Source organism: Nyctereutes procyonoides, unplaced genomic scaffold (assembly GCF_905146905.1).
Source record: "Nyctereutes procyonoides isolate TBG_1078 unplaced genomic scaffold, NYPRO_anot_genome, whole genome shotgun sequence".
NCBI lineage: Eukaryota > Metazoa > Chordata > Mammalia > Carnivora > Canidae > Nyctereutes > Nyctereutes procyonoides.
This window is the reverse complement of record NW_026575146.1, coordinates 67,864,237-67,882,499: the sequence shown is the minus strand read 5'-3', so window position 1 is coordinate 67,882,499 and position 18,263 is coordinate 67,864,237. Positions and strand designations below refer to the sequence as shown.

The window sequence follows — 18,263 nt, the reverse complement described above, 5'->3', positions numbered from 1 at the left end:
ACTCGATTTCACCCCTGTGAGGATTCTAAAAAAATGAAAAGGAATAAATAAACAAACAAAAAGCAGAATCAGACTTGCAAACACAGAGAACAAATGGATGGTTACCAGAGGGGAGGTGGTGGGGGGTGGGGTAAATTGGTGAAGGGCGCAGGCTTCCAGTTATGGATGGATAAGTCATGGGGATGAAAGGTACAGCACAAGGAATATGGCCAGTGGTATTGGAATATGTTGCATAGTGACAGATGGCAGCTACACTTGTGGTGAGCACAGCAAAATGTTTGAATTTGTGGATTCACTGTGTTATGCACCTGAAACTAGTGTAACATGGGTCAGCTACACCCCGAAAGATTTTAAGTGCCAAATAAAGGGAAAAGTATACTATATTTATGATTTGAAAGACTCAGCATTGTGGAAAATATCAATTCCCCCCCAAAATTATCTCTAGATTCAGTGCAATCATAATTATAATCTCAAAGGTAATTTTTATAAAAATGCATAGCTGAATCTAAAATTTATATGGTAAGGTAAAGAGCCTAGAAAAGCCACCGCTATCTTGCAAAAGAACAAAATGGGAGGACTTAGAATTCCTGATGTTAATTCATACAATTACATCCCAGTAATCCAGACAAGCTCATATTGGTGAGCTAACAGAAAAATAGATTGATAGAGAGTAAAACAGAGTCTTGAAATAGAGCCACATTCTTATACTCAATCTGATTTTTAAAAAAAGATTTTATTTATTTATTTATGCATGAGAGACGCGGACAGCGGCAGAGGCACAAGAAGAGGGAGGAGCAGGCTCCCTGCAAGAAGCCCGATGCAGGACTCGATCCCAGGACCCCGGGATCACGACCTGAACCACAGGCAGACGTTCAACCACTGAGCCACCCAGGCGTCCCTACTCAATCTGATTTTTGACAAAGATGCAATGCAGTTTAATGGGAGAGTCTCTCCAACAACCATTTTCGTAAAACTGGATTATGTGCGGAAAAAGTAAAGTTCAACTTACACCTCACACATGCACACACACATTTTTTGAGTGGCATTATACACACAAATTAGAAAGCTAAATTTATAAACCATGTAGGAAATGGTTTTATGTGACAGGGAAATAGGTAAATTTTATTAAGCTGTCAAAAGTAATAACTATAGGGCAGCCCAGACGTCTCAGAGGTTTAGCGCCGCCTTCAGCCCAGGGTGTGATCCTGGAAACCCGGGATCAAGTCCCGCGTCAGGCTTCCTGCATGGAGCCTCTTTCTGTCTCTGCCTGTGTCTCTGCCTCTCTCTCTCTCTCTCTCTCTCTCTCTCTCTCTGTCTCTCCCTCCCTCTGTCTCTTATGAATAGATAAATAAAATCTTCTTTAAAAAAGTAAGAGGTATAAATTTAAGTACTGATAATTTAGATTTCACCAAAATTGGAAGCTTCTATTTACGAAAAGGCACTATTGGGGTGCCTGGGTGGCTCAGTCGGTCAAGCATCGGCCTTCAGCTCAGATCATGATCCCAGGAGCCTGGGATCGAGCCCTGCATTGGGCTTCCTGCTGAATGGGGAGTCTACTTCTTCCTCTCCACCTACCCACTGCTCATGCTCTCTCTTACTATTTCTCTATCAAATAAATAAAATCTTTTAAAAAATGAATATAGGTAGGGCAGGTGTCTGGGTGGCTCAGTTGGTTAAGTACCCAACTCTTGATTTCCACTCAGGTCATGATCTCAAGGTCCCGAGGCTCAGTTCCATGATCAGCACAGAGTCTGTTCGAGATTCTCTCTCTTTCCCTCTGTCCCTCTGCATGCTCATGCACACATGTGCCTTCTCCCTCTCTCTAATTAATTAATTAATTAATTAAAACCTTAAAAAATAGTATAGATGGGTAATAGCTAGTACAAACGAATGGGGAAAAGATTGAGATAAAAGCCCTATCTTAATTATATATATGCCATATTGCCATGTCAAAGACATAAATCTATTTCCTTTTATTTAGTCACCCCAATGTTTACCTCAGAATGAATAAAATGTACCTAATCCATCTACTTGGTGGATATTAGGTTGTTTCTGATTTTTTTTCAATACAAAGATGCTGTGACTATCTTCCTATATATCATCTATCCCTACTTGTGGGAACCATATAGAAACATTTGTTAAGTATTTGTCATTCTAAGAATAAAATGATGGGGTTGTTAAATTTGGATTTCGAGGTTTACTAATAAAGTTGACCATCTTGTCATGTGAGTTACCAGTCACTCATCATTCATCATCGATGACTTGCTTTCTCATAGACATTGTTCACTTCTTCCACGGGTAATTCAGATTTTGTTACTGATTGAAATTAACTCATTGTTTGTGAGATGGGAAACATATTCCTGCAATTTCTCTTTGGCCTTTCAGTATTATGTTTGGAATTCTGTGGCCATAGAAGTTTTTCAATCAGGAGATGAGAGGTCCAATTATTCAAGACCATGTTCAAGGCCAGTGGAGAGTTTTCCGAAGCACCACATGGACCTCTTTGTTCCTCAGGCAGTAGATGATGGGGTTGCACATGGGCGTGACTACCGTGTAGATGACTGACAGCACCTTGTTGAGGTCCATGGATTTGATACGGCTGGGACGGCAGTAGATGAAGAGGGCTGCTGAGTAGAAGATGCCCACCACAATCAGGTGGGAGGCACAGGTGGAAAAGGCCTTGCGTCGGGCAGCGGCTGATGGCATGAGGAGCACGGCCACCACGATTGCTGAGTAGGAGGCTAATGCTACCAACAGTGTTCCACAGAAGATGACAATGGCAGAGATGAAGTCGACCAGCTCCGTCAGGGCCACGTGGGTGCAAGACAGGTTGAGCAGAGGGGAGACATCACAGAAAAATTGGTTGAGGACATTGGGGCCACAGTAGGACAGGCTGGCAATGCAAGATGTCTTGACCACTGAGACCAGCAGCCCCCCAATCCATGAAGACAAGGCCAAGCCCAGGCAGACCTGGGGCCTCATGAGCAGTGGGTAGTGGAGTGGGCGGCAGATGGCCACGTAGCGGTCATAGGCCATGGAGGCCAGGAGGGTGCACTCCGTGCAGATGAGGACTATAAAGAAGAATAGCTGGGTCATGCAGGCTGTGAAGGGTACATGGCAGGGTCCAGTCCAAAGCCCCAGGAGCAGGCTGGGCATGGTCACTGACACATAGCACATCTCTAGGCAGCTCAGGTTACCCAAGAAGAAGTACATGGGCTTGTGGAGCTCGCTGTGACTGCAGATGAGGTAGATAATGAGGGTGTTTTCCAGGAGGGTCAGCAGGTAGAGGGTCAGGAAGACAGCAAACAGGGCATTCCTTATGCCCGGCCTGGTGGACAAACCCAGCAAGACAAACTCCTGGACTCTGGTCATGTTGCCCAACTCCAGAGAACTCTCCATCTGCAGAGAGACAAATAAAGTGTATTGACATTCTGGTCTCTTCAAAGACGCTTAGTTAGAAAAAAAATAGGGAGTATGTTCACAGTGAGTGAAACCCTAGGACTGGGCTAGCCCAGCTTCTGTTGGAAATTGACTTTTACAGACAAACGCTGAATAGACTTTGGAGAATAGACAAACTCTGAGCATGAGATCACCGTCATTACTCTGATTGGTCTTACTAAGTCTGAATCTTTATATAATCAGACTGCCTGAAAATTGGGAGAAAATCACCGGCCTCCGATGAGGTTGTTACAATAAATAAGGCAGTAGATGAGAATTGGTATAGCAAATAAGAAATTAGGATTGTTATTTCTGTTCCAAAAAAAGTTCTTTTTTCCCCTCTTTGTATACTTTGCATAGGAATTTGGGAGTATTTTTAAAAATCTGGAGTAGAGCAAGACTGCCAGCTCCCTTGTTTGAAAATGTTCCTCTTCTCAATGCAAATTTATTTTGATAATTGTATTAGGCTGTAGGTCACCAATGATGGTGTTCAAGAAGAGCAAAGAGGGAGGAATCCCCCAAAAGACTGACATGTCTTTCAGCAGAAGGTCGCAAATAACACTCATTGTATCAATGTGAGGGACTGCAAATACACATAGGTGTTATTTTCACACTGATACATTTCAGAAAATCGAAGCTGACAGGAAAACAAATTGTTAAGACACAAGAGGATATATGATCTCATAATTGATACTTCCACAACTCATTGAGTGCCTTGTATGCATTATTTACTTGCCATCAATCCTACTTAGATACATTGGTTTTATGCCATAAGACAGGTATGGAACCCAAACAGATACATTCACTTGCCCAAGACCACACTGCCAGGACATAACACAAAGAAGGTAACACAGCTGGGCAGACGTTTATGCTGTCTAGTCCCATTCCATTTCATCTTTACAGTCAAGCCTGAAAAGTCTGCACCTGGGACATGGGAAGTAAAGAGCCGACAAGTGATCCAGCTGGAGAATTCTTCTGACTATAAGGCTATCTATCATTCACAGAATTCATTCAATGGCATTCATTGAACCTCCCTTTGTATGCTAGCTATTGGGAATGCATGGGTAAAGAAGATAGTCCGGGTCTATGGCCACTGACTTCCTATGAGAAAGAGTCGATGAACACACAAACCACCACCATCACCACCACCACCAAAAACAATTCCAAGTTACAGGGGGCCCTTAGATAGCAGTTCACGGCTACATAAGCAGAAGTAATTGAGGATAAACTAATGACAGAGGTCAGTATCTGCCAAATGTTCATAAGAAAGATGTTTACCCTGCACACAGCAACGTTAGGGATGAAAGGTAACCTGAGAGTCTCTCAAATTATGTTAGCAGAGACCTGTAAGACTCAGAGCATCAGAGGCCGGATTTGTAGATCCTAAGGTTCTGTGCAAAGGCATGAGGATCATAGGATAATTTCGCCCTGAGGACATACATGTGTTGTGTATATTACTGCACGAATGTAGGTGGGCAGCCAAGGATCAGGGGTGTGACTGCACGGACTCGCTTTAGAGCTGTCAAGCAGAACTTGCACCCCAGTAAACACTCCCTGGATTGGAGTCCACTCACCTTTCATTTCCCATTCCATCCCAGTCCTTCCCCCCAACTGAGATTTCTTGCTCCCCCTCTCTTTGGCTCTGCGTCTGTTCTTCATTATCCTCTTATCCGTATCCACTCAATACATACCTCCTCCAAAGATCCTTTTCTGAGTTGCCTTTCCTAACTTAGGACTTCAGATGAACCAAGAGATCCCTGGATAACCTGCAGCAAAACCAGTGAGTGCACCCCTGAAGGCACATTAGCATCCCAAATCCCAAAACTAGATATTCAAAAATATCTAGATATACCATCTCAAAAATAGTTGTTATCCAGGAATTCTTTGCTAAGACTGTGTGTGCTAGGTTCGAAGGAGATATGGTGGTCAGTAAGAGAACATTCCTGGTCCCCACAGCAATCTGGGCCATGGAGCTTTCTCTATCTGGCTCCTTGAGCGTTCTACTTAATTTCTGTTGTGTGTTACTTAAAAATATAGATAACCATCTCCCTCCTGAGCTATTTCATTTCCTCACTGTCAAAAGAGAGACAACATAATGTTGTGGCTGAAGCTTGAGCTCAAAGTTATACAGAAGTGGGTTTCAATCTGTTGTTCTAAATGAAACTCAGAATTCCTCTCATGAGAAGACAGCCCCTTGGCTGGTAAAGTGTTTAACGATAGTTATTTATTAAGTAAGGGGCTTTGTGCAAAGAAGCATTACACCAAAAGTGATGGCTATATGGGCATGAACCAACCTGGTATTAGCCTCAAAGTGTTCAAGAACTTCCAAGCAAGAAAGTCACTCAATCTGTTTAAATCTGCCTCATAAATTAATGCACGATTATGGATAAGTACTAATTGGGGGTTACATCAGTTAAAAGTAACTGAATACTTTTCTAAAGCATTCAAAGTCAGTACCTGGTATACTTTGGATATTCTATAAAAGAAAGTTTCTTTCTGCTGTTCCTTGTCCTCACCGCCAAAGAATAACATTTGGTCTCCCCATATGATGGTCAAAGGACAGCAGCTTCAGATCCGTTCTTGCTGATGCTGCCCCTGGAAGAGGCTCAGATGCTCAGGTGCATTCAGCTCCTACCTGGAGGAGGAGATGTTGAAGAGTAGAGTCACTTTTCAGTCTGCATTGGAAAGCTGTTGCTGGTCCTGAATGAGGCATCCACTTCCCCACCCTTGTTTCACCTTCTTCGTAGTTCTGAATGCTCTAAGTGGCTGAGTTGACTCTCCTCATGGTGAAAAGGAAGCAGGGATGCCAGCTTAAATTGGAGCTCTGGACCTCAGAGACCTCCCCTGGTCTCTGCAGACTTGGAGAATAGTTGATGGGAAAAACACTTCTGGGCAGCCCGGGTGGCTCAGCGGTTTGACGCCTGCCTTTGGCCCAGGGCATGATCCTGGAGACCCGGGGTTGAGTCCCACGTAAGGCTCCCTGCATGGAGCCTGCTTCTCCCTCTGCCTGTGTCTCTGCCTCTCTCTCTCTCTCTCTTTCTCTCTCTCTCTCTCTCTGTGTGTGTGTGTGTGTGTGTCTTTCATGAATGGATGAATAAAATCTTTAAAAAGAAGAAGAAGAAAAACACTTCTACTGACACTCTGTGGAGGCTTAAGGGGAGGAGGAGCCTCGGAGCCACTCTCAGTTCAGGCTGATTCCTTCCCAAATGCCTTGTCTTGTGTTTTGGTCCTGGGGTATAAAGATAAGTGGTAAATTGTTCCTGCCTTTGGTTGATAAGTTTGGTTATGGAAACACATGTTCATAACTTGTTCTGAGAAGAGCTAATGCATCTGAGGACTACAGGAGAAGACTCTCCAGTAGAAATTGGAGGCTAAGACAATGCTGCCCATTGAAAGTAATGGCAGGAATGGGTATCTGCATCTCTGTGTTCATAGCAGCATACTCACAAAAGCCAAAAGATGGAAACAATCCAAGTGTACATGGATGGAGGCAATGATAAGCAAAATGTAATATATACAGAGAATGGAATTCAACTATCCATAAAAAGGAAGGAAATTCTGACACATGCTGCTACTACACAGATGAATCTTGAAGACTATGCTAAGTGAAATAAGCCAGTCACAAAAGGACAGATATTGTGTGATGTCACTTATATGAGGTGCCTAGAGGAGTCAAATTCCTAGAAAAAGAGAGTAGAATGGTGGATTCCAGGGGCCAGAGGAGAGAGAAATGGGGAGTTAGTGTACAATGGCTACAGAGCTCCCATTTTCCCAGATGAAGTGTTCTGGAGATGGGTTGCAGTGATGGTTGCACAAGAGAGTGAATGTGCTTAATGCCAGAGAACTATACACCTAAAGATGGTTAACAAGGGCAAATTTTATGTTATATACATCTTTCCACAATTAGAATCACTATAACCTTTATACCCGCCCTTAAGATATTTGTGTGACTCTTTCCACACCTTTATCCTTGCTCACACAAACATCCAGAGATCCAAAGTACATTGACTCCTGAGGAACTTTGCCCAAACTATTCTTTCTGACAAGAGATTACCTTTTCTCACAATGAAATTCAATTCAACCCTTTAAATTTCACATGAAACTTCAGTCTTTGAAAAATATTAACCTTCTCTCGTCTCTAGCCACATAGAATTAGTTCCCTTCTCTGATAAAACAGGATGGTGTGATGTAATCACTTCTGGGACCACGTGGGTGATGGGTCAGTGTTGGTTAAACACCCTCCAAATGAGGTTGTGGAAATGTTCTGTAGAGTTGAAGCCTGACAGATGATATTTAGTTCTTGACTCAAATCTCATAGCTGCAGGATTTTCATGATTTACTCCCATTCTGAATCTCCCTATAAGATAACCCTTCCTTCTTCCCAGGGTCATTGAGAGGATAAAATTATTTAATGCATATAAGTCTCCGAGCTCAGTGCAAATTAAATACCCCACATTTGGAAGCAATATTCTTGTTATTGCCATGAGACAGGTATTTTTTTATTTTTTATTTTTTATAAATTTATTTCTTATTGGTGTTCAATTTGCCAACATATAGAATAACATCCAGTGCTCATACCATGAGACAGGTATTAAACCAAAACATCTTTTGGAAAATTATATTAGCAAATATGCGTCACATGTCCAGTGTGGTGATTGACACTTAGTAGATATTCAATACATACTAGTTCATCTCCATCCCAATGCTCAAAATAATGACTTAGTGCATTGCTACTTCAACGTCCTTCACACTAAATTATAACTTTTTATCTTATGTGTCCTCAAGGAGTTATTTCAAAAGAAGAAATTTGCCTTTTCTTTCTGTGTCCACAGAGGCAAGCACAGGTCTTAACTCAGTGCATACTCCAGGGATGTTTGATGATGGGGACGGGGTAGGAGAAAATTAGAGGTCTGCTTTCCACGTCCTAGAAAGTTCTGGGTCTCATTCTTGACTTCAGAAGGCTTTCTCATGATACATCCAGGGATGGAGGAAACAGGAGGTAAGAGGAGGGATCTGGGAGAATGGTGGCCTGGAACCAAGTGTCCCAAAAGTTTTTTGTGCTCTTTGGTTGTTGGAGGGTCTTAGTTGGAGACTAGAACTCAAAAGTCAGGGTGTATGAGGCCATGAGGCTCTTAAATCCAGTACCAATTGCGTCATGTTTTCTTTCTTTAAGATTTTATTTATTTATTTGAGAGAAAGAAAGAGCATGAGCAGAGGGGCAGTGGGAGAGGGAGAAGCAGACTCCCCGCTGAGCAGGAAGCCCAATGTGGGGCTCGATCCCAAGACCCTGAGATCATGACCTGAGCTGAAGGCAGATGCCCAATCAACTCAACTATGCAATTGCCCCTGGGTCATGTTTCAGGAAGAACATGAAACATTGGTGAGAAGGACAAAAAAACCCAAGAACATCTTGAGAAGAGTGGGGGGGGGGTTTGTCTATTTTTTTATTGGAGTTCGATTTGCCTACATACAATGTAACACTCAGTGCTCATCCCGTCAAGTGCCCCCCTCAGTGCCCTTCACCCAGTCACTCCATCATCCCACCCACCTCCCCTTCTACTACCTCTTGTTCGTTTCCCAGATTTAGGAGTCTCTCATGTTCTGTCACCCTCTCTGATATTTCCCACTCATTTTCTCTCCTTTCCCCTTTATTCCCTTTCACTATTTTTTTATATTCCCCAAATGAATGAGACCATATAATGTTTGTCCTTCTCCGATTGACTTATTTCACTCACATAATACCCTCCAGTTCTATCCACATTGAAACAAATGGTGAGTATTTGTCGTTTCCAATGGCTGAGTAATATTCCATTGTATACATAGACCACATCTTCTTTATCGATTCATCTTTCAATGGACACCGAGGCTTCTTCCACAGTGTGCCTATTGTGGACATTGCTGCTATAAACATCGGGGTGCAGGTGCTCCGGCATTTCAGTGCATCTGTATCTTTGGGGTTAATCCCCAGCAGTGCAATTGCTGGGTCATAGGGTAGCTCTATTTTTAACTCTTTGAGGAACTTCCACACAGTTTTCCAGAGTGGCTGCACCAGTTCACATTCCCCACCAACAGTGCAAGAGGTTTCCCCTTTCTCCACATCCTTGAGAAGAGTGTTTTAAAGATTTTTAAAAATTTATTCATGAGAGACATAGGCAGAGGGAGAAGCAAGCTCCCTTTGGGGAGCTCGATGCGGGACTCGATCCTAGGACCCCAGGGTCATAACCTGAGCAGAAGACAGATGCTCACCACTGAGCCACCCAGGCATCCCTTGAAAAGAGCTTTTTAAAGTGACTTTGGCAACCACTGGGTCCAGGCCAAACACAGAACTGCAGTGTCAGGCAGGGAAACAGCCCGAGCTGTATCATTTTAAGTCCTTTGGTTGCTAAAAAAAGAAGCTAACGGGATCACTTAAGCCAAGAAAGTGGTTGGATACTGCAGGGTTGATGAAGAACCATATTTTGCCAGGATCATGGACCAGGAGAGTTTTGGCAAACCAGATAAGAAGTACTAGGCCACCATAGAGAAAAGTCAGTTCCATATTCTGTGCTTGTTTCACTCAGTAATCCAATTCCAGGGAGAAAGTGCTGGAATGGTTTAGTTTAGGGATACCAAATCAACACCCTGTATACGGTGAGGGCAGAGGGAAGCACTTTGGGTCTTTGTTGTTGTTGTTGTTGTTTTTGAGGGAAGTACTTTGATCAAACTGCCAAAGACAAAAGACTGTAGGGAATATGGTCCATATAGTTTCCCAAAGACAAATCCACATACAGTTATCAGGAAGGGGGAATGAGTACACAGCAGGAGAATCAACGGATCTCATGAGAGATGCCCTATGGCTGAGGAAAGTGGTGGCTTATCGGATGCCAGGAGGCTCAGCCTCTTACCTCTTCCTCTCCACAACTGCACTGGGTATGGGGTTGATGGTTCAATGACTGTGGAGGCCGAGAAAATTTTAAGGCCATTCCACTTTAAGTTCAGCGTTAGCACAAGTACAGCCATCCCAGGCCCCTGTGAATAAGAGCTGAAATTTACATTACCTCAGTTCCAGGAAGAAAACAGCTTACAGCTTAACGCCCTAGAAAGCCTCATATTAGAATAAGAACAGAGCCCAAGCCAAGGGCAAGAAGCCCCATATTAGAATGAGAACAGAGCCCAGTGCCCTGGAAGGCCCCATATCAGAATGTAAACAGAACTTGAGAAATTCCTCCACCCCTTCTGGAGGTCCCCTAGACCAGCCCTTAAAACTAAGCTGAAACCCACCTCGGGGTCCAAGTCCCTGCTCCGCTGTGTCGGGTATACTTGGACCCAAGCTCGAGCTTGTAAATAAACCCTCGTGTGTTTGCATCGGTGTCGGCTCCTTGGTGGTTTCCCGGATTCGCAATCTTGGGCACAACATGACCACTTCTATATTTCAAAGGATAGTAGTACTGAAGTTCCTAGTCTTGGTCACAATTGTCCAAAGAAGTAGGTCAAGCAGATTTCAGTGGTGAAGACTCAGAGTTTCAAAGTAGGAAAAAGAGTTTGGTTAGATTGTAGACCACTTTCCCTTTAGTATTTGCATTGGGGTTGATGTGTTGGCCTTCTTTGCCCTCTCCCTTCTAACAAGGGATCTGCTAAACTAGTAGATCCATATCCTTCTATTGGAATCACCCAGGACTTATGTTTTCATGAATACATATTCCTGGACTGTGAGCACAAAGTTTCTGATTTGATAGATTGGGGTGGGGCCCAGCCTGGGTTTGACATCTCCATGCTGAACGACCACCCCAGGTGTTTCTGAACCACATCTTTAAAAAATGCTGTGCATTCCTGAAAGGTCATGAGGGCACAGACTATGTTGCATTATTCACCACAGTGTCCTGAGAGCCTCGAGAAGTGCCTGACTTGTTTGTTGTTTGATGCCAAATTAAGGAGAAGACACCTGGGAAGATGAAAGCATTGGCAGAACTGGTCTGATGACAAAGAACAGAAACTCATTCAGTCTGGTGCAGTAGTTGTAATTTTATACTGTTTGTCATATTAGATTACCACCGTATTCCTGAGTGGTGGCAGGGCAGGGGTTATTCCTCACACCCTTTCCTGTTTATACAGGGTGAAACTGAGCCTCAGAGAGACTAGTTCAACAACCCACATTGAAGGGTTTTAGTCCATCCAACTCCAAGTCCCTTAACACCAAATCCAGCATCCTGGGAGTACTATAGTACATTACCTTCCAAGGGTGGAGCTTCTGGGTTTGTAATCTATGAGGATAGCTATGTGAATAATGAATGGAGACCATTAACTGAGCACCAACTGTGTTCCAAGCACTGTGCTAGATGCTTCCATACATCTCTTTGTTTAATGGTAACAACTCAGTGTAGGAAGTATGGCTACTATTCCCACTTCACGGATGAGAAGACTGAGGCTCAGGAAAGTCAAATCCTAGTTTGTACAACCAAGAAATAAAGAGAGACAATTCAGATCCAGGTTTGTCTTCTAGAAAAACTAGATCCCTTCAAAGGTAGCCCATAATCTGAAGGGAAAAAACTTCTCCTCTGATGCATTTACCCATATTCAAAAAAATATTCTTACTGAGCTTTAGAGAAGAAATAACGTAATTCGTGTACCAGGCTAGTTATTAGAGATCAGTAAATCAGGGCACTGAGAAGGATAGGACATCAACCCAAATTGGCTTAAATAAAAGACAAATTTATTCGTTCACCTAAGAGGAATTCCTAAGGGCAAGACACACTTTGGGCATGGCTGGATCCAGGAACTCGACAAAATCAGAACCACATCTTTCCCCCCACCCACCACCATTGGTTCTGATTTTCTTTGCAGTGACTCCATTATCAAGCAGGAACTCCTCTGTTAAAGACCAGATAGCTGATTGCCTCTACAAGCTTACATCCTTAACAGCTATGAACAAAGAGAAGTTTGAACAAAAATCTCAGTGTCTGGCTCTCCAAAGTTAAGATCTAAAGCCCCTAACTACTTAGTCCTCCCTTTATCGATAGCGTTTGTCTTATAATCTTTGAGTTCCTCCTACAAAGACACAGAGTGTATTTCCTTACCCCATGACTTTGGATATGGCCATGTGACTTGCATTGACTAATGGTATCTTATTGGGTGGCACATGACCATAGCTTTGAAAATCATTTGAACAAGGGAGCCTTCTCATTCAGCTATTGTAATGAGAAAAACCATGCCTGAGCTCTGTTCCCAGGAGAAAAATGGGAAATGTGTGGACCAGAGGGTCTTCTAGCTAAACCAAGCCTATGATGGTGAGCACTCATGGGCATGAGCAACCCTAGCCAAGATCAGAAGAACCACCCAGATGACACCAACCCAAATTAGCTAACCCTCAGCTGACTGACGATTAACAGCAATAAGTGACATGTTTTAATACAGTACATTCTAGGATGGTTTTCCATGCAGCATTCTTGTGGCACTTACTAATACACTCTAGTTGGCCCAATTAGGTTCATTTATCCACCACTACCAAATAATAGTAATCAGGGATTGAATGCTCTGCCATGAGCCTTTTCTTGGACAGGAAGGTGGAACCAGCACCACCATGACCGGAAGAGGAAAACAATAGAGTTTTCCAGAAAAAAGTCAGAGCACTGTATGATATATCTGCACATAGATCCGTGTCAAACATCCATCAACAATTCCTGAAGAAGTCATTCATGGGGTCCAGATTCCTGGCCATGGCAACACACGCGTCCCAGGGCAGCCCTCACCTCCTTGTTTCGAAGGCTGTAGATGAGGGGGTTGAGCATGGGGGTTACCAGGGTGTAGGACAAGGACACCACCTGCTTGCTCTCCGGGGAGTAGCTGGCCTTGGGTCGCAAGTGGATGACCCCCGTGGTGCCATAAAACAGAAGCACCACGACGAAGTGAGAGGCGCACGTGGACAGGGCCTTGTGGCGCCCCCTGGCGGATGGCATCCGCAGCACGGTGGCCAGAATCTTGGTGTAGGACGCGGCTATCAGGCAGAAGGGAACCATGATAACCAGCACCGTGGCCGCCAACACGTGGGCCTCGAAGACTCTGGTGTCTGCACACACCAGGCTCAGCAGAGGCGCGATGTCACAGAAGAAGTGGCGGATGCCTCGGGGCCCGCAGAAGGGGAAGCGGAACAGCCAGATGGTGAAGACCAGAGACACAGGGACGCCAGCCAGCCAGCACGTGGCAGCCAGCAGGTGGCAGAGCCGCGGGCTCACGATGGCGCCATAGCGCAGAGGCCTGCAGATGGCCACGTAGCGGTCCCAGGCCATGGTCGTCAGGAGGAAGCACTCGGACGTGACGCAGGACAACACCAGCAGCAGCTGCAGGGCGCAGCCGGCGGGAGACACGCCCCGCCCGGGCCGCAGCAGGGTCAGAAGCAGCCGCGGCACGATGTCCAGCGAGAAGCACATCTCCACCAGGGCCAGGTGGCGCAGGAACAGGTACATGGGCGCGCGCAGGGCCGGGTCCAGGGCGGTCAGCAGCACGATGAGCGCGTTGCCCAGCAGCGTGAGCAGGAACATGGCCAGGAAGAGCGTGGCGAGCAGCGGCCGCAGCGCGGGCACGTGCGCGAAGCCCAGCAGGACCAGCTCACTGGGAGCGCAGCTCTGGTTGGCGCAGGGGGGGGCTTCGGGGGCGCCCGGGGTGGCCCAGGCGGTCGGCATGGCCCGGGGGCGGGGGCGTGGCGGGCAGGAAGCCTGCGGGAGGGGACGGGTTGAGCTGAGGCTATGGAGAGCAGAGCTGCACCTGCCGGGGCTCTGTCTCCCCAGTGGGTGCTGCGCCGAGCAGATAAGCTCGTGCCATGTGTAGGGCCCTCCCTGAGGGCCCCCATGAGCCTGGTAGGAGATCCCGGGGCTTACAAGGTTCACAAACCCGGACTGGCCTGGCCCACCCACCTTCTGATCTCTCCTCCATGGAGCTGCATCCACCATGCCTGATCCTGCCTCAGGGCCTTTGTGTTTGCCATGTCTGTCCTTTGAGATGCTGTTCCCTGTCTGTTTGTGTCCCTGGTTCCCTTTCCAAGGTCTGTGAGGATTGGTTCTTGGCTATGTCTCCATCCCCATCTTCTTCTGTTCTTCTCACTTACCAAGTCCAGCTTCAGAGACCTCCTTCTTTCTCCAGGGCTTTGCACTTGCACAATTGCATGCCCCTACCTGTGGGTGTGTTTGGACCTTTCCCATACTCCAGGCCTCCACTCAGATATCACCTTTTCAGGATCTCCTCCCCTGATGGCCAGAGAGAATGTAACCAGCCACAGTTTCCACTATACTCAGTTTGGAATTAAATTGTCTGTTTCCTTCTATGGACTATGAGCATCATGGGAGTAGACACCTTTCCATTTAATGCCCAGCTCAACTTACTCTCCATTATACAGTACTCTAACTCCTCTCTCACAAGAGGTTTGTGTGTGTGTGTGTGTGTGTGTGTGTGTGTGAAGAATAAATGACAATACGCCCAAGTTATGAGCACTGGGGCCGTCACGTAGTAAGTCCAGGGGCATCCGTGTTTGTTAAGTGAATCCGCATCATGAAGTTGTTTCTACACTCTTGTTATATACAAGATGAAGCTTAAATATGTTATCATGGCATTCAAAGCCCCTTGAGGCATGGCCCCCTTTTTTTTGGCCCCTTTTTTTTTTATTAGAATTCACTGTACTAGGTGCCGTGACAGGCTGGGATTTGGGGGTGAATAAGAGAATCAGACCTGTTCCCTGACATCATGCTGCCTTGAGGGAACAGAGGATAACTTCCTCAGAAGCAGGGCAAAGCTTTTCTATACTGGCATCTCAACATTTGGTGTCATGTCTAGCTTGCATTAGATATTCCATCAAAATTGATTGTGCACATGAACCTCTGTCTACCCATGATTTTCTCCCCAGCACCTAATACAAAGCCTGGCTCATAGTAGGTGCTCAGTAAATATTTATTGAATGGCAGGACATCTATCTCCACATGTTGAAGCTCCCTAGGACCTAGATTAGTGTCTACATCCTAATCTAGATAAGTGAGCTACAAACAGAAGTAGCTCAAAAATATTTGTTGATTAGCTAAGGAGAGAATCTCTTCTCAGTACTCACCACACCCTCCACTTAAACACATTCTTATAATTTCCCCAGGTGCTCACCCATTGCACAGGCATTCCCACCTCATTCTGGCTATACCCACACTTCTCCACCTGGCCCTAAAATCATGCCAACCTTGGACCACCTGGCATCTGGCTAAATGGCACGGTAAGGAGCTGGAGTTAGGGAGTACGTGTTGAAGCTCCACATGTGCCATTTATTAACCTTGCAATTCCAGCAGGATGACTTGAGCCTCATCTCGTCTATAGGTAGATTTCTTAGTCAAAAACCTATGTCTCAGAACTCTGGGTGAGGAAAATTAAGCCCAGAGAATATAAGTATCCCAAAGTAAGTGAGATCACTATCTCAAAGTCATCTATACCCTCATAAAATGCCCAGTACTGCAGCATTATTCACACTGGCAAAGACATGGAAGCAACCTAAGTATCTACTGATTTATAAGTGGACAAAGAAAAATATATATAATTACATGTATAAAATCTACATTATATATAAAATAACATATACATATACAATGTGATATATAGAATATATATATCATACAATACAATATTATTCAGCCATAAAAAGCTGGAAAATCTGCTATTTGTAGCAACATGTATGAAGCTGGAGTGCATAAGTTAGAGGAATACAAATACTGTATGACCCCACTTAGATATGGAATCTTTTTTTCAAAAAAGTGAATTCATAGGAACAGAGTGGAATGGTGGGTGTCAGGGTGTGGGAGCATGCATAAAAGAGGTATCAGCCAAGGGTACAAATTTCCTCTTAGATATGAATAATTTCTGAGGATCTAAAGTGCAGCATGGTGACTATAGTTAATAACACTGTATTGTCTATTTGGAATTTGCTAAGACAGTAATCTTTAAGTGTCCTTACACTGCACACTCAGAAATTTAACTGTGGGTGATGATGGTAATTGTGGAAATCATTTCACAATATATACCTATATCAAATTATCACCTTGTACACTTTAAATATATGCAAACTTATTTATCAATTGTATCTTAATAAACCTGAAAAAAATTAAATAAAACAAAATTGGGGGCAGGGAGAAAACTAAGTCCAGAGAATGTGTCTTGCTCAAAGTCAAGAGGAAACCAGCACTCTTACATTGAATAACTTCTCCAAAGTCACACAGCTGGTAAGCAGTGGACCAGATATTCACACTCAAGCATTTCCAACTACCTGGTCCACACCCCAGTGCATGACATGAGTGTGAAGCCCTGTGAGAGATCATAGTTGGGTTGTCATGGAGACCACTGGGTTTGCAGTCCTGGGGTTTAGATGGGAGCTTCATCACGGGGATAAACTTTTGGGAGTTGTAAGGACAGAGAGAATTTCCAAAGTCATGGATCAAATGAGCTTACTTAGAGAGACGTTGAGTTAACTTCTCCAAATTTCCATATTCTCCTCTGTAAGAGGAGGATGGCATAAGAATTGCTCACCTTACCTGGGCACTCACTACAACTGTGTGAAGTTTTGTTATTGTATCTTCCTTGTTTCTCATATGGGGAAACTGAGGCCAGAGATGTTAAGTAAGTTTGCCCAAGTAAATGGAAAAGCATTGATCTGAACCCATAGTGTCCAGCTTCAGGATAAGCTCTATCCTATGCAGCCTCTACACATAGCAGATAATAGTTTATAAAGTAACACATTAATTTCCTCCCACATGTTTGTCCTATATACCCCAAGTCCACACAGAACGCCCCCTCCTCTTGCCTCTCTCAGTCATGGAGGATGGAATTATCCATGGAGTAGTAGTCCCATTTGCACTCACCCAGTAAGAATTATGTCCTCCACTCCCTTGGAACCATGAGATCGTGAGCAGAGCTCAAACAAAGCAGGGTTCAAATCCAGGCTCTACTTTTTCCTGACCATGTGATCATGGTCTGAACTTCCATTGTCTCTCTGAACTTCCATTCCCTAGTAAAGAAACTGGGAGAAAAAAATTGTTGAAAAAAGACCCATCTCAGGGCCATGAGAATCCAATGAAATTGCATGTCAGAAACTTTGAACAATAACCACTGGGAAACCTAGCCTAGAAGAACACAATGCCAGGGGGTGACAGAGAAGACACATGTGAGTGTAGATAAATGAGATGTTAGTTTTACTATAAAAAATTAATATTTTTCAAGGAAAATGTGTTCCTATACTATTCATATATTACTCAGTTTCATCTCCTGTGAAATGGGACAATAATTATACCTTCTTCATGATGGTAGTTTTAACTGAGATTACTCAATACAATGCCTAGTAAAAGCTCAATAATAGTTATTGTTGTTACTATTGCAAATGATAATCCTAGATGCCCCTTCCTAGCTGTGTGGCCTTGGGACAGTTCTGTTCCCTCACGGAGCCTCTGCTTCCACACAAGCAAGTTGGAGTTAAGAAGATCTAACCCTCCATGTTATGAGGGCAAATTTATTTCCTGGGGATATCTGGGCACATGTCAGACATGAGTCCTACCATTTTTCTCAACACTGGGGAATCAGTGAGAGGCATGGAACCTTATCTCTGGTCTTTTATGCACAAAGATGTTGAGGATGATAACTCAGTAAACATTTGATGGGTTGTAAACTACACTTCCTAGACTATGGATGCAGTCACTAATTACAGAATCTTTAGTTCTTCAAGTGACCTCGCTCACTTCTCTCCTGTGATTCTGGAGCCATGATCAAGACAACATCCCCACTAAGTAGTTGTTAAGCCCCTGCTTACATACCTTTCATGACAGGGAGCTTATCACCTC

The 18,263-nt window shown here is 44.3% G+C and overlaps 2 protein-coding genes across 2 annotated transcripts; both read right to left on the bottom strand.

Annotated features, from left to right (window-relative positions):
* Positions 1-2,460: 2,460 nt before the first annotated feature.
* Positions 2,461-3,399, bottom strand: LOC129499679 (olfactory receptor 5-like). The gene has a single exon (XM_055309519.1). The coding sequence runs from the start codon at positions 3,397-3,399 to the stop codon at positions 2,461-2,463; it is 939 nt and encodes a 312-aa protein (XP_055165494.1).
* Positions 3,400-13,103: 9,704 nt separating this feature from the next.
* On the bottom strand, positions 13,104-14,360 carry LOC129500052 (olfactory receptor 10A7-like). Its single transcript, XM_055310192.1, has one exon. The coding sequence runs from the start codon at positions 14,358-14,360 to the stop codon at positions 13,104-13,106; it is 1,257 nt and encodes a 418-aa protein (XP_055166167.1).
* Between the last annotated feature and the right edge of the window lie 3,903 nt (positions 14,361-18,263).

Bases quoted from the DNA above. Each gene is read 5' to 3' on its own strand.
- LOC129499679 (XM_055309519.1), bottom strand. From the start codon at position 3,399: ATGGAGAGTTCTCTGGAGTTGGGCAACATGACCAGAGTCCAGGAGTTT.
- LOC129500052 (XM_055310192.1), bottom strand. From the start codon at position 14,360: ATGGTGGATGCAGCTCCATGGAGGAGAGATCAGAAGGTGGGTGGGCCA.